General features: G+C 46.9%; 1 protein-coding gene across 9 annotated transcripts in view; it reads left to right on the top strand.

Moving 5' to 3' along the window:
• MBNL3 (muscleblind like splicing regulator 3) overlaps positions 1-14631 on the top strand; it is an 85499-nt gene that overhangs the window by 53135 nt on the left and 17733 nt on the right. For all 9 annotated transcript variants that reach the window (XR_010720544.1, XR_010720545.1, XM_066182073.1 and 6 more), the window contains 2 exons: positions 6334-6498; positions 14355-14555. Coding sequence is in view for 7 of the 9 variants with exons in the window: in XM_066182070.1 (XP_066038167.1) it covers positions 6334-6498; positions 14355-14555 (366 nt within the window). In the remaining 2 variants the exon portion in view is untranslated. The remainder of the gene's footprint in view (positions 1-6333; positions 6499-14354; positions 14556-14631) is intronic.

Genomic DNA, 14631 nt, shown 5'->3' with positions numbered 1-14631 from the left:
TTTAGGTGGAGCACAGTGCCCCTGTGCAGGTACCCACAGCAGCAGGGACTGGGGGAGTAGCCTAAGGAAAAGCTTAGAGACTGTGCTGGGAGAGTTGGACGAGGACAGTTTACATAATCTAGGTCTTAGAGTTTTAAGGAAGGAGGATAGATGTGACCGCAGCCTTTAAGCATGGGCCCTTCCTCAAGGAGGAAGGGAATAATTCATGTTCTGGCCTAAACCAGAAGTTTTAGGTTTCTTTTGCAAGTAGAGCAAAACTGCAGTTGAAAATCAGCTGTGAAGAGACTGATGTGTTGGAGTCCTATGGGAAACACAAGTAATGGGTACAGAGAAAATCCATGATCTGTGTGGGCAATGGCGAAATTTATGACTTCACTAGATTCTTCTACACCTGCTTTTTGTATGCTTGTAGGGGTCTAACAGCCTTCCATGAGAACTTATTCAAGGAGTGTTTTCTACATAATTACACTTTAAAACTTCTCTGTGAAAGTGAGCTGCTCCAACACTGCTAGGAGGAAAGCTTTGCACTTAAGTGGAGATTACTTGATGCATTGGGCCAGGGTCAGTGTTCAAGGGAGATTGCAAGGTTGCAGTTCTCACTGACTCAGTTGGCAGCATAATTTCTGAAATTTCATTAGCCTGTAGAAAGGAGTTGCAGATAAAGGTGTGTTCAGGGCTGCCTTTGAACTGCAGTGAGTGACAGCTGGGGTGCATGAACACCTGTCTGAGATGTATCTGATCCTAATGATCAGACTGACTTTTCAGATCCAGCCTCCTTTGTTTTCCACTTGAAAACATGCTATTTCCATGCTATTTGATGTTTGCCAGTGAAAGGTGTTTGATCCAGCAATGAGATGGACAGCTATCTTCCCTTCCTCCAATGCAGTTCTCTACCTGTGTGGAAAGAGGAGCATGGTGCTGCATTGGAGGAGGCTGTACCAGCTGTGCAGTGCACTGGAGGTGGCAGGATGAGTCACTCAATCCAGCCAGCGTCCACATGCTCATCCACATTGCTTGGGGACAAATTGCAGTGAGCACAAAGCGCTTGAGTAGAGGTGGTGCTGTCCTGGAAGGGTAACTTTGAAGCTGCAAGTCCTTATAGGATGGGTGTAGGACTTAGAGCTTGGGCACCAGGTACCAACTCTGCCTCCCAGGGCCTCTCTTTTCTTACAGAGCAGGTGGCAGTAGGGGTAGACCTGAAGCAGCATGTGCTGCTCAGGACATGTTCTTAGTTGTGCTGCATGGACACAGGGATGCAACCCTGAGCTTCCCACTTTTTGTCTCCCACTGTTGCGGGGCAATTCATGCTCTATGGCATAAATTTGCAGCCTGCCCTGCAAGTGTGAGGCAAGACACCATGGTGGTTGAGGTTGTATTGTGTATGAGAAAGCCTTGCAAGGCTGTGGCAAGAGCTGGGATCCATGGCCTGGAGAGAACCTTTGTGTGCATGTTATGAGTGGGATGGAAAGCAGAGAGCATTTCATGCCTCAGCACTGGAGCGACAGGCACTGAGTAAGCAGGGCCAGCACATCTCTGAATGTGCCTCCCCACTGAGTTCCTCTTGGGGAGGTGGAAATCTGCTGCTTCATGCGGAGAAAAGTTATGTAGACAAGCTGTGTTTTGGTGCCTGGTTTTGTGCAAAACATGGAAATCCTTTCCTGCCTGGTCTCTTTTCATTCTTTTTGCTGTCAGTCATTGCATATGTCATCAGTGTCTGTGGAAAAGACTGCACAGTCAGGGCACTAACCCACTGCAGCCTCCAGTGTGTGAAAAGCCGCATTAGCTTGAAGATTTTCACATGAGAACTGCTTGTGATTGAGAGACATAGTGTGCAGTCATTAAAACCAGAAATGTGTGTCTGGAACCCCACACTGGTGCCTGGGATTAAAGAGTCTGTAACAAACTGCATTACTGGTGCACATGTGAGCAGGCACTGGGATTTGTGCTGAGAGCCTTACTTCTGCAGCACAGTCCAACTCACTTCAGCAGCCAGCAAGGAGAGCATTTGTGCAACATGCTTAAGGAAGTTTCATCCAGCCTGGTGCAGTACCCAGATTGCTCTTATTTGCATCCCTCTGAGCTAGGATGCAGATGACAAGGTGCAAACTCCACACAGCCAGGTGTATGCAGGTTTTTCTACTGGATTTCAGTGTGCTGGTGTCAGTGCTGCACTCCAAACAGCTGGCTTTGTTGCAGTGCAAGCTGCTGTCACGTTAGCTGGTGTCAGATGCCAGCCATTTACAGTATACGCCATCACAGCATGACTTAAGTTGGCAACACAGAGTCAATCACATGCCAGCAGCCTACTGTAAGGGTGGGGGAGTTTGTGGGAAGAAATGGGGAGAAGATACTCTTGTAAAATCCTTTAATGATTTATTTTTAATATCCATTTTTCAAGCCTATGAAAGTGCAATCCATATGCTTTTTCCTCCTGGCTGTAGTTGGCAAATAAGCAGATGAATACAGTCCTTCAGACTCCTTCCATTTTGCAAGGAGCCAGAAAACGCAGCTATATTTAGCATGTTACCAAGGCCAGCAGCAGTCTGTTACTGGGTGGTGATTCCCTGGCTGCAGGCTTGTGTGCCACCTGGGACAGGGTGGGAATGCGCCTGTCCTGAAGTCAGTACTCAGGCTAAATTGACAGCAGCAAATTTCAAATTTCCAGTTACAGGAGGGTGGCTGTGCTGGTGCCACCAGGCTCAATGTGCTGTTTGCCAGCACAGATCAGTCTCTGAGCACCAGGCCCCTACCAACACGTGCAGTGGCCACTCCAGATGCTGTAATGGTGCTTCTTGGTGCAACCCTCAGCTTGGAGAATGTCTCAGTTGGTCTTCTGTGCACAACCCTGGAACTGTTCTGTACCCTATGCTGAGCTTTTGTTATGCTGGAGCCACAGCTAGTCCCTGCAGGAAAACCATGCCTTTGTAGCATAAATATGGTCATCTAATACCGGGGGCCTCGTTCCTGTTGTATTTTCTCACGTTGTATTCCTAGGCCACACAGGTGTAAAATGGAGTTGTCCTTATTTATCCCCAGCCCAGTATTCACACAGCAGATTTGCTACCAGTTCCCTATTGCTTTCCCTGCTGTGTTGCAGCTGGTACTGAGGAGTTAAAAATGGCAGTTCCTTTGACCTTCTGGCAGCTTTTGTATAGCTGAAATTGGTCTTGAAGACTGTGTGTGTTTCTGGGAAGTACCAAGAACTATGGGTGTTGCGATGGAAGGGTAGAAGAAGGGCTCACCCCTACCAGTGTTGGAGTTCAGGGGGTACTGGTGGTGCCCATCACTATAGAGCAAGACATCTTGAAAGATGCTACATAGCAAGGTGTCTAAACTGGGAACATCTTGTGTCACTCTGTCACATCACCAGTTCCTAAAATTCATTGTCTGAGAGATGAAGAACTTACTGTGGTGCTGGAGAAGGCAGGTTAACTCAGCTGTGGCTTCCAATATGCCCCAGTGAAACACAGTGGTTGGTGGTGCTCAGGATCAAAATGTTGGCAAGGAGGAGTTAGACCAAAGACATGGGTTTGAATCTGAGTGCAGCAGTGATTCGTTTTGTCTTTCTGAGCCCTCGAAGGCCTGACTGACAGCATTTCACAGCCTTTGCTCTGCAGCAGCATCTGCACAGCTCTGTTTCTTACAAATGTGTGTCCTTGAAACCAGTTAGCACTGTGTGGGCACTAGCTTCAGCTTACAGACTCTGCAAGACCAATGCCTTGTGCTGTATGGTGGTTTTTTTATTGGTAGTAAAAATATTCTGTTTGTAGAACCCCCTGTTGGAATTAAACAAACTGCTTTGAGGGGAAAAAAAAAAAGGGCAGAACAAAGCTTCACACCAAGCTGGGGTTGCTGGTATCAATGATATTCACAATTTCAGTTGAAATAGCAAAGTCCTTCTCAAGTTGAAGTCAACTGTGTAAGTATTGTTTACAAAAAAAGTAGTTCTTTTCTTCGTCTTCTCCATTCCTGCAGTGTAGAAACATCTGCACAGATTTATTCCAAATTTGGTAGAAATAAGTGTTTCCCCAACGAAAGCACTTGTGCCAAGTTACAGTGAGGAGGAATTTCTAAGGCTGGTGTGTAAGCCTGTGGAGGCTGGAGCTCAGAATCGAGCTGCTGCCTGGCCATGGGCGACCTGTGGTTCTGGGGGTCTGCTCCCCACGTCTGGTCAGCAGCAGCCCTGCAGGAGCTGTGTAGGTGGTACACTGCAGGTGTGCTCTGAGGCTGAACCCTGGACTCTTGCTGGGTCCCAGGTGTTTGGAAAGGCTGCAGAGAGGCCTGGTCCCGTGCAGCATGAGCAGGATGACCCAAACCTGCCCTGTGCTGGTGAATATTCTCCTTGCAGATTAATGCATTTATTTCCTTTGTAGTGGCACTGGTGTCTGAGCACCAGCCAGCTGCCATTTTACCCTCACTTCACCCAGATGTGGAAAAGTGTCTGGTGATGAAGAGTTGTGTCCCCGGCCCCTGTGAGCAATTAACTCACTGTTGGGAATCTGGAGCTGTTGGATTGCTGAGAAGCCAAAACAATAGCATTGAAAAGCCTGTCTTGTTTTGAGTTGGGTTGTTGGGAGCAACTGGGCTCTTTTAGGAGCAGGGCAGAATTTCATTCCACCAAGCCAAGCTGCTTCCTGTCCCACTGGCTTTAGCCCATCACTTCTTGCATTTAATTATTTGCCTTTTGTTTAACTCTGATCTCCTCGGAGCAGATGAGAGAGGAGCCTGTTCTCATGACACATGTCAGACAGCCCCTTTTAAGCTGCAGTCAAGCTTTGCAGCCCTCTCCACAGTAATGCTGTTATCTCCACCAGGAAGGGGGGCAGAGTAAAACTTAAAACCTCAGGCTGCCCTACAGCAACCTGGCATGCTGGGGAGCCTGGCTGGGGATTCAAAACCAGTCCCTGCAGTGGGTCGTGGTGTTGACTTTTTGTGGTGGTACTTGGACTGTCCAGTGGTTCCACCTGTATGTTTGCACAAACCATAAAGAATCCCCAGGGGAGAATCCTGGATGCATCAGGGGCTGATCCCAGGAGGTTCCTACCTGAGCCTTGCGTGAGTGGTATGTAACAGCTGTATCCTTGTGGACCTGTGTGGGGTTACAGCTCTGCTGCCCATGATCCTGCCAACAGGGGCAGGTACATGGGGTCATCTGATGTGCCCCTTTTGGAAAGAAAATTTAATTGCACTGAGACTGAAGACTCTGTGTCCAGCCCTTTACGACTGTACCTGGGACAGGCTGGGTAATGGATGATCCTGTGCCTTTGCTGACTGCAGGAACCATTATTAATTATCTGTCATGGAACAGCTCTGTGGCCTCCAGGTCTGGCCTTATTTTAGTAGGCTTTGAATAGCTCAAAATAATTTGTTCCTCAAAAAAGTCACCATTTTTGCATATAGTTACATTAAGTATTTCATGTTTTCTGTATGGCTCTTGTTTCTTGAAGAAGGAATTCAAAAAGAAAGGGGGGAGAGAAAAAACTTTATTTTTCAAGAACTATTTCATCTTAATGACAGCATTTGTTACTAGCATTCTTATTTATCTTCTTATGTCTTGCAAACAGTATTAAAGTAAGGCACAGTTTATGCATTTTTTTTAAGTGATGATCTCAGGTGATTTGCAGGGATAACATTAGTGATCTCTTGTTTTTTAGGAGCCACTGGCATGGCCAGTGCTTATGTTTATTCCAGGGGGAAGGAGTAGATGATGCAACACGCATCACTTTTGACAAATAAAAGAACAAAGGGGGATAATCGTTTCAGTTCTTCCTCCTGTGACTGCCAGCTCCCAGCATCTCAGAGTACCTGCATGTTGTGGGTCAGAGGTGCTGCCTTACAGGGCTGTCCTCTCAAAGTTTTATCCAGTGCAGCTGGGGAAGCGGTGGAGACAGTTTCTTACTTGCAGTTACAGTTTCGTCTGGTTGTCAGGGCCAATTAAATGGTCTGGTTTTGGGAAGGAGGAGAAAGGCAAACCCACACAAAGAAACAGGGAATTTTTGTTGTTGTTTCTGGAATTATTGCCACTAGCTTCTGAAAGTATTGGTGTTTGTGTTAGACTGTTTGGGACTTTTTCTTACAACAGTCATTTTAACATCAGGAAGCCTGACTTTTTGGTTTAGCTTGATAGTATTCAGTCAGTGTTACTGCAGGAGAAGTCATGTTGCTCTTCTCTTCGCCTACTATAGAAAAATCACAAAAGAGGCACAGTAGCTACCAGGCTGCCTCCGCCTCGATGATTGTGTTGTTGCAGTAACCCAAACAATCCTTAATTAAATTTCTCTGGCTGCCCTGGGTGTTACAATCACTGAAATGCTGTTCCATTATGTTTTTTAGGGCCGGTGTACCCGAGAGAACTGCAAATATCTCCACCCTCCCCCACATTTAAAAACACAACTTGAAATAAATGGACGCAACAACCTGATCCAGCAGAAGACGGCCGCAGCCATGTTTGCTCAGCAGATGCAGTTCATGCTCCCGGGCGCGCAGCTACAGCCAATTGTGAGTTACAGCCCTGGATCCATTGGGTTCACACTGCTCCCTGTTCCTCCCCTGTTTGTTCACGGAGGTTCCAGCCCTGTGCCTGAGCTCAGGCTGTTGTCTGTGCTGCACAGAACTGGGCAGAATCTTCTAGAGGGGTGTCTGATGCTACCTTTGCATCTCCTTGCAAGCTGTGTCTCTCTTTTCCTCTGATAACTGAGGAACTGTGAGATTCAGGGCGTCAAGTAGAAGAATCTTACCACCAGGTGCTTATTTGACCAGTTGATTGATGTACATCCCAGAAGTTCTGAGTGGCTCAATTCCAGTGGATCCTGTCCTGGATGATTGTTTGGCACTGATATGGTGCTGCGTCCCTTGGACTAGGTGTGTTGCACTGTTGGACTAAAACTGGGGAAGATGAATCCTACCTAGACTTTAATCCTTTTTAATGTCTGGGAGTGAGACCCATTTCACTGCACTTGTCCCAGCAGAGAGTTGTGCTGATGTCACATCCCTGTCACTTGTTTTTCACAGTAATGCTGATTTAGAGTAGGAGCAGGAAAGATTTGCTTCTCTTCATGTAGGAAGGGAAGCCTGTGGGAGATAGGTGTTTGCAAAGCAGGTAGTTCAGAGAAGCTTTCACTGCTTGTCCCTGCTTTTGCTTGTCAGTTCAAATGGGTTTTAGGCTGGAGAACCCTGTTACACCAGGGAGAGGATGGCTTTTGTCTACTGGTTGGTGTATCTGGGAGGGCATGACACTTGTCAGCTGAGTTTTAGTCTGTCACAATGTATATTTTAAGAACTGTCAGTGGTCTTGAAGCAGCTCTTCAGTGCTGACGTGCATAAGCTGCACTGAGAGTTAATTGGGAGTTTTCAGTTGAAAGTTGGGGCTGAGTATCTTTTCTGGGACAATGTACACTTAGTGTGCTGTAGTTGGGTGAGGCTCCTTGTGCTGTGCCACACGGGAGGACTGGCCAGATCCTTTGGACAAACTCTTCTAGCCTGAATGTGTCAAGTCTGTGAACCAGCTTGAACTTGGCCTCCTGATGGTCCACCTACAGTGGGCCTGACCTCTGCCCATGTGGGACACAGCATCTGTCATCCCAGCTTTGAAAAGCTCAGGTGTTTATTCTCACCAGAGAGCAGTGAAGAATTCCTCCTCATTGGAGGCTGTTGTGATGGAGGTTTCCCTGTTTCAGCAGGGCAAGCTGGCCAGTGTCCCTTTATGATGGTGGTCTGCCAGCACACTGGGCCATTTCCTAAGTCTGGCATGTTTCTCCTGTGTTTTGAGGGCTTTTCTGTGTTTGCCATCATGCTGGCCCAGTGTCTGGTAGTAGCTTTATCTTGGTCCTGCCCTACAAGCTAGGAAAATGTTGTTTATTCTTCCCATTTTGAAGATGGAAAGGTGAGACAGAAGAGAAAATTGTCCACAGAAAAGGTTTTTAGTTGTGCTATGCCTTAGGCTCTTACCTGTTGTAGTCTTGTACCTCTTTTTTGTAGAGCTTGAAAGTATGTCCACATCAGAAGGAAATCCTGAATTCTCACAAAATAGTGGCATGGGTTTCCAAGCCCTGTACCAAAAGCAAACCCTTCCTATTTGAAATGTTCCTCTGTGGGGAATTCACATTGAATGCTCATTTGGCTGGCTATTCAAAGCATCTTTGGGATTTCCTCTTTGGCAAGTTCCCATCTTCCCACTTTGCAATCTTGCAGGTCCAGTATGCTCCTAAATTTTTCTCCTGCCTTTTGAATTGTCGCTGAGACTAAATGTGTTGGCTTGTCTGATTAGTCTTCTCATTTCAGAGGTAATCTTACCTGATGAGAAAGGCCCCTGGTTTCTAAATTGTGCCATGAGGGAGACATGGGCAAAGAAGAAAAATAAGAATTTCTTCTGCAGTGACTGCTCCTTTTCTGCTTTCCCACACTTTACTCAGACTAAACAAGCTCTTGGTCTGATTCCTGTGGCCCAACTTGCTCCACACCAATTTCAGGACAAACAAGAGATTGCTCTTTCAACTACCTTTGATTTCCCAAAGATGCTGTCAGTGGAAGCTGGCTTTGAGAATTTTTTTCTCTCTAAATGAGAAGGGTGGGGCCTCTTTCTGGGTATGCATGAAATTCGGCAAAGCAGAAAGTATTGTATCTGATGCAGCAGCAGTACAAATCCCATGTGATCAGAAAGCTGATCAACAGGATGCCTGCTTAATTGGGATGCTTGCCAGAGATGGGATTTGAAACGGCATGCTTAATAGCTCCAAACAATAGCTGAATGATTAGACATTTTATACGTGCACTTTAGACAAAGTGCAGTTTCACCAGAAAAACTACCAAGTTAAAAAAACAAACCACTACATAAAACGCCCACCAAGTCCAAACCAAACCAGCACTTGACATAGCAACTTTTCACCAGGTTTCCTGAAATGGTGGTGTCTGTCTATGAGCTGGGCTCTGGCATTGATAGGAAGAGCTACTTTGTTAAATGTTAAGTCTGGTTTCTCAGATATGGTCACTTTGCATCCTGTGTGTGCCAGTGCAAGACTATTCGGAAAGTGCTGCACCTTGGGCCTAGTCCCCACCCTCTCCATCCTGCTTTATCCCTTTGCAGCAACATGGGACAGACTTTTGGAGCTGACCATGGAGGTGCTGCAGCTCAGAGTCCAAGTGATGTGGTGGAGCAGGGCACTGGTTTGCCCGGTGCTTCCCCATTAGTGCCCATTAGAACAACAAGGTGTTGATGGAAGACGGCAGTAGTGACACACCTGCCACCACTCCTGCCCTGCAGCTGCCTCAGTTGCTGCCTAAGGAAGCTGTTTCTTCTCTTTGTTTTCAAGCTCTTTGTCTTTTCTTCATGTCAAGGCCTTTGTAGACAGGATTATCATGATAGTTCTGAGTCACCCATGTCCCTGAAGACAGCCCAGACTTTAACCCAGCCCTCTGTCCCCTCCTGGAGCAGCAGCATTCTTTGGTGCTGATGGAGAGGTTAAAGCAGAGGATGAGCAGCTTGCTTGGCCAGTGATACTTGGAGCAAGTGCTGGAGCCAATTTCAACAGGTGCTTTGCACTGACATTTGTTCCATGCAGCAAAAACCTGATTTATGTCTCAGCTTCCAGTCAAAGGCACAATAGGAATGCATAAACACACATACCCTGGCCCACCCAGGAGCTGGTATCTGCCAAAAGACAATGCTGTGGGATGTTAACACATGTCTTTTACACTACAGCAGCCCACAAATGAGAGATTCTTTGAGCTAGGAGTGTGTCTGCAGTCTGGTTGGGGAAATGAGCATCTGTGGTGATAGGTAGCTGGATGCTTTGTCCCGTTGTTCTCACTCCAGCATGCTCAGCCTTCATGTTGGAGGGTGGTTTTGCAGCCAGCCAGTCCCATGCAGTTACGTTGGAGGGGAACACAGATGTTTGGGTTTTCTGACAGCATCATTTCTGTTTTTAATATCAAGGTTTTCAATCTTGTCAGTACATGATCTTCAGTTTCTATCACCAGACTATAAGCTGCCATTGTTTTTTGTGTGCTTTCCATATATAACTGCTTAGCAGTGACCTGTCTCCCCTCCTTCAGGATATCAATACCTCTGTATTTACAGTGGGCCTCTCATTTTCAGGCTTTCCCTTTTTTAGGGTCTGAGGTAACTCAGAATCAACACTTCCTGGCTGAGCCAGTGCTTGTGTTTGACAAAACACCAACCGCTCCTCTGCCTTCCTCTTCACACCCACTCTGTGTTTCTTCTCTAGCTTTAGCACAATTTCTGCTAGCCAAATCGAATGCAACTTTCTAGATTGTTAACAAAATCAGCTGTTCCAGGTTCTGTCGTCACCAGTGGTGACAAATGTCCCTCCCTGGGACGGTTCTCATTCTTTGCTCACACCTTAAACCCAACTTCCATGCTTGAGGTCTGCGAGGAGCTCAGAGCTGTCAAAGTTCTTGGCAACCCTCCCCCGAGACGTGTTCTCACAACAGCCATTTCAGCTTTTTAAAATCTTTACTATTCTTACAAGCACTTTAATACTCAGTAAACCAGTCTTGTGAGCTGCTACCAGCCTGAACCCTTTTCTGCTGCACTGTAACCTGTTTTCCTCTGCACAGGAGTAACTGGTAGTGTCTCTATGCTGTGATTTATAAAAGTTAATTTGCAAGGAAACCTGTCTCTGTATTTCTTGAATTAGCAAGAGCTTCAAGGGGGGCAGCAGGAGTAAGTGCAGATAAGTTCAATCCCTCTGTTTTGCCCTAGAGCACACCAGCAATTAAGTTGAGTTTGTTTTCTTAATGTACAGCCATAATATTGCTCTGTCAGGTCTCCTGTCCTTCCCTCCCTCTTCCTCCCGCAGCTTTATATCAGGAACATGATACCATCCAGTCTGGGGTATCCCTTGGGTCAGCTGTCCTCTGTCCCCTCCCAACTCCTTGTGCTGCCCCCACAGTCAACTTGCTAGTTGGGTGGGGTGTGAGGCAGAAAAGCCCTCGACCCTGTGTAAGCACTGCTCAGAAACAACAAAAACATCCCTGAATTATCTACACTGTTTCCAGTACAAATCAAAACCACAGCCCTACACCAGCTACTGTGGAGAAAATTAACTGTATCCCAGCCAAAAGCAGCACAGCTGTCACAATAGGTGGACAGGAGGTATGTTGAAGATGGGCTGTTTGGAGTAAAAATTACATTTGGGTTCTGGCTGCAAGGAGGAAATTTGCTCACATTCCCTGAGGACATGGGGGACCTGCACAGACGTAGAGGAAAGAATTGGCTGGCAGCATCCCTATTACTGGTACTGATGCATGAGCCAGACTGGATTTCCCAATCCAAGACAGGCAGCCGGGTCTGGCAGTGAGCACAGCCCATCTTTTCCCCTCATCAGCCACAATAAATACAGAGCTCCCTGGTGCCAGCTCACAAAGGCACAGTTCTCAGAGTGCTTCGCGCACTCCAGACTTAAAACCCCAGCTCTTGTAGGTTTAATATGTTGAGTGAGGTCTGCTTGTTCCCTGGCTGTCAGCCCCAGCCTGCGGGCAGGGTGTAGAGCACAACTGTCTCTTCCGATCAGGGAAGCAGGCACATGGTGCAGGCGGGCAGAAGGAGCGCTTGTGAAACCTTGGGAACACAGCAGCAGATGTCAGGGCACGGAAAGGGGTGAACAAACAGCAGCAGCAATAGAAACTCATCCTGCTCCTACAAGCATCACTCTGCAGGTCTCCAGGATCGCAAGTGGATCGTGCTACTCGGTTGTTCCTCATGCACATCTTTTCTCCACTTGCTTCAGCTTGGGTTTGGATCCATTAGCCCTTGCTGATTGCTCCCTGTGAAAAGAGGGACTGCTTTTGAGGGAGATGGGGATTGTGTCTCAGGGAGCAGGTCCTGCTTCCACCTTTGCAGTGGACCCTTTTCACTTTTTGTTGAAGAGGCTGGTATATCGTCTCTTAGTGAATGTTTCAGGTGAATTTACTCCGTGTGAGGTGTTGCAAGCCCCCAGCATTCCCAGTCTGCACAAATCCCTCCTTCAGCAGTGGGAGGAACGTCTTCCCTTTGTCTCAGAAACCAGTGAGATCCTTGGCCTGGCTGCTTGCTGGGTTTGAACCCAAGCAGGGGTATCTTGCTTTAAAGGATCTCTTGGCATTCTGAAGCAATGTTTGTGCCACCTCTACTTCTGCTGTATTAGGTGCTGAAAAACATAGGGTGGGTTTGCCCACACAATTGTGCACGCCACTTGTACTGCAAGGATTGTGCTACTATGGGTACATAAAACAGATGCTGACAACATGTCAGGCCCCAGTATAACCTGTGCAGACTGGCCAGGCAGGAGAAGCTCCTTAAAATAGCATTTATGGTGTAAATAGTGACAGAAGTTCAGCAGGTACCACTGTAATTACTGGTACTCACACAAAAGAAAACAGTCTAATGGATGCTGCCTTCTCACTAAAGTGTTCAGGGAGTCACAGCTTTGAAAATCGAAAAGAGCTTTTTTGAGCTGCAAAAGGTGTAAAATGTCTGGGAGCCACAGAGAATTGAAAGAGAGAAGAAAATTATTTAGTAAGGGGCTGTGGATTGGGGGATCTCTGGCTTTAGTGGCTGAAGTCTCCCAACAGCTGAAGCAGTGCTTGACTAAGGCTCATGAGAAGGAAAATTGGTAATCCTTCCCAGAAGGAGAATTATTTGGTTCTTCTACACTTAAAGCATCCAGCACCACTGATGCAGGAAGCTGTGTCTCCTCACTGAGGAGGAGAAAATGGGATGTATTCTGTCAGTGATTCCCTTGCCCATCAGCTTGGGAGCTGCTTGCTGTCACTGGCCTTAGGAAGGGGCACTGTTGAGCTAAAGCCGGGTTAGGACAGTTGGCTGGAGTAACTGTGGGTTAACTTCTTCCACATTGCAACGAGCAAAGTATCAAAGTACCAGGATGAAGATGCTGAGGAATACACTGTCCATATGTGGTTTCTTTTAGAAGTTCACAGGACTAGAAGTACCAAAACAAAAGAAAAGAGAAAATTATGTGTATGGCCGAAAAAATGCCCCAGGCCATTGTGTAAGCACACTTGTTTTTATTGCCAAATAGAGGCTACAGCTCCCAAGGATGGTATCATAGACACCTGCCAGTGAGCAGCTTTATCTGGAACCCAGAGTTTGCAGTGGAGCAGGTGACAGGAGGGAAAATAAAAACAGTTGCAAGTTTCAGCCTGTTTTCCCTGGGGGGTGCTCGAGCCCCTGCTACAGGAGCAGGGGTGCTGCCATGCATACTCTCATCTTCAGCAGGGGCAGGTAGAGCTTTTCATCAGCTGAAATTGGTTTCATTCCCAAGAATACTTTGGATCTAGTACTTTAAAACCTCACAAACTCCCTCGCTATAGGGGCTATTACCAGACTTTAAACTGAGCATCTGCTTAGGCGCCTTGTGCTCACCTGCTTCCCAGCACAGCAGCTCCTTTTCCAGATGAGCACTGCTGGAGCAGCTCAGGTCAGGGAAGTGCTTCTGGCCTCCAGCACTGAAGCTCTGCTGCAGAGGACCTGCCCAATGCAATGTAGGGACCTGAAGTGGTCGAGATCTTTATGGCCTGTTGTTGTGTTCCAAAGCGAGCATGGTTCCTTGGTGTAGCACAAATGGGGTCTTGGACCTCACACTAGTCCACCTGTCATTGCTATTCCAAGCCCAAGACTCACCTGCTCTTGCCAAAGCCATGAGATCTGTCATGTTGTGACATTAGTGAGTTTGGTGTCCTCTTGTTGCCATTAACATAGAGTGCAGGCTTAGATCCTTCTGCAAAATGGTTTTTGTCTGGAGTCTGTTGACACTCTGAAACCAGCCCCAGGTGTCCAGGATGCCTGGCCAACCGAGTGTATTGCAGCAGGGATTCCTCACCTGAGTGAGTGATGCCTTTGGTCTAACCTGAGGTCCACTGGCCATGCTAACATGGAGCTCAGGATGGGCTGATGGTGGATGCAGCAATGCAGCTAATGGGGTTCCCTGCTTCCAGGTCCTGAAGCTGCAGTTTACCTTGGAGACTCTACAGCATTGCAGTGTAGGCATAAAGAAGCCGAGATGTTTATTTGGGAATGAGAAGTCTGTTTAATTTGGGCCTGCCCTAATTGCTGGCATGAAATCGTTAATTGTGTCATTAAACTATAAAGATCATCAATATGCTTTGATCTGACAAATAAAGATGCCTTGTATTCAGGATGAGTCACAAATCTGTGAGTCAGGAGAAGCGAATGGATTGCAAATAAATGGCAATAAATGAATAGATTGGGGAGCACAGCATTTTGATGTGGTTAATCAAATTGTCTAAAAGGATTGAAGTGTGATGCAAGGCCTTGATGGGTAATCCAAGATGGAGCTTTTAAACTAATACCTTGTTTTTCCTCTTTCTGTACACAGACAACGTTTCCTGTGACTCCATCGCTTGCAACAAGCCCCACAATGGCTTTTAGTCCCTACCTGAGTCACGTTTCTCCTGGGATGGGCTTAGTTCCTGCAGAGCTTTTACCAAATACTCCTGTCCTGGTTTCTGGAAATCCTACTGTTACAGTACCGGGAGGCTCTGCTGGACAGAAACTGATGCGTACGGATAAACTGGAGGTATTTGGACATCTGATGCAATACTGCTGACAGGGATGAACAGGACATGTGGTCCCAGCTGTTGCTCTCTGCTAAA

The sequence above is a fragment of the Chamaea fasciata genome, unplaced genomic scaffold, assembly GCF_029207755.1.
Source record: "Chamaea fasciata isolate MVZ Bird 193981 ecotype frontalis unplaced genomic scaffold, bChaFas1.0.hap1 SCAF_4, whole genome shotgun sequence".
In the NCBI taxonomy this organism is placed as follows: Eukaryota; Metazoa; Chordata; class Aves; order Passeriformes; family Sylviidae; genus Chamaea; species Chamaea fasciata.
This window is presented reverse-complemented; position numbering and strand designations above follow the sequence as displayed.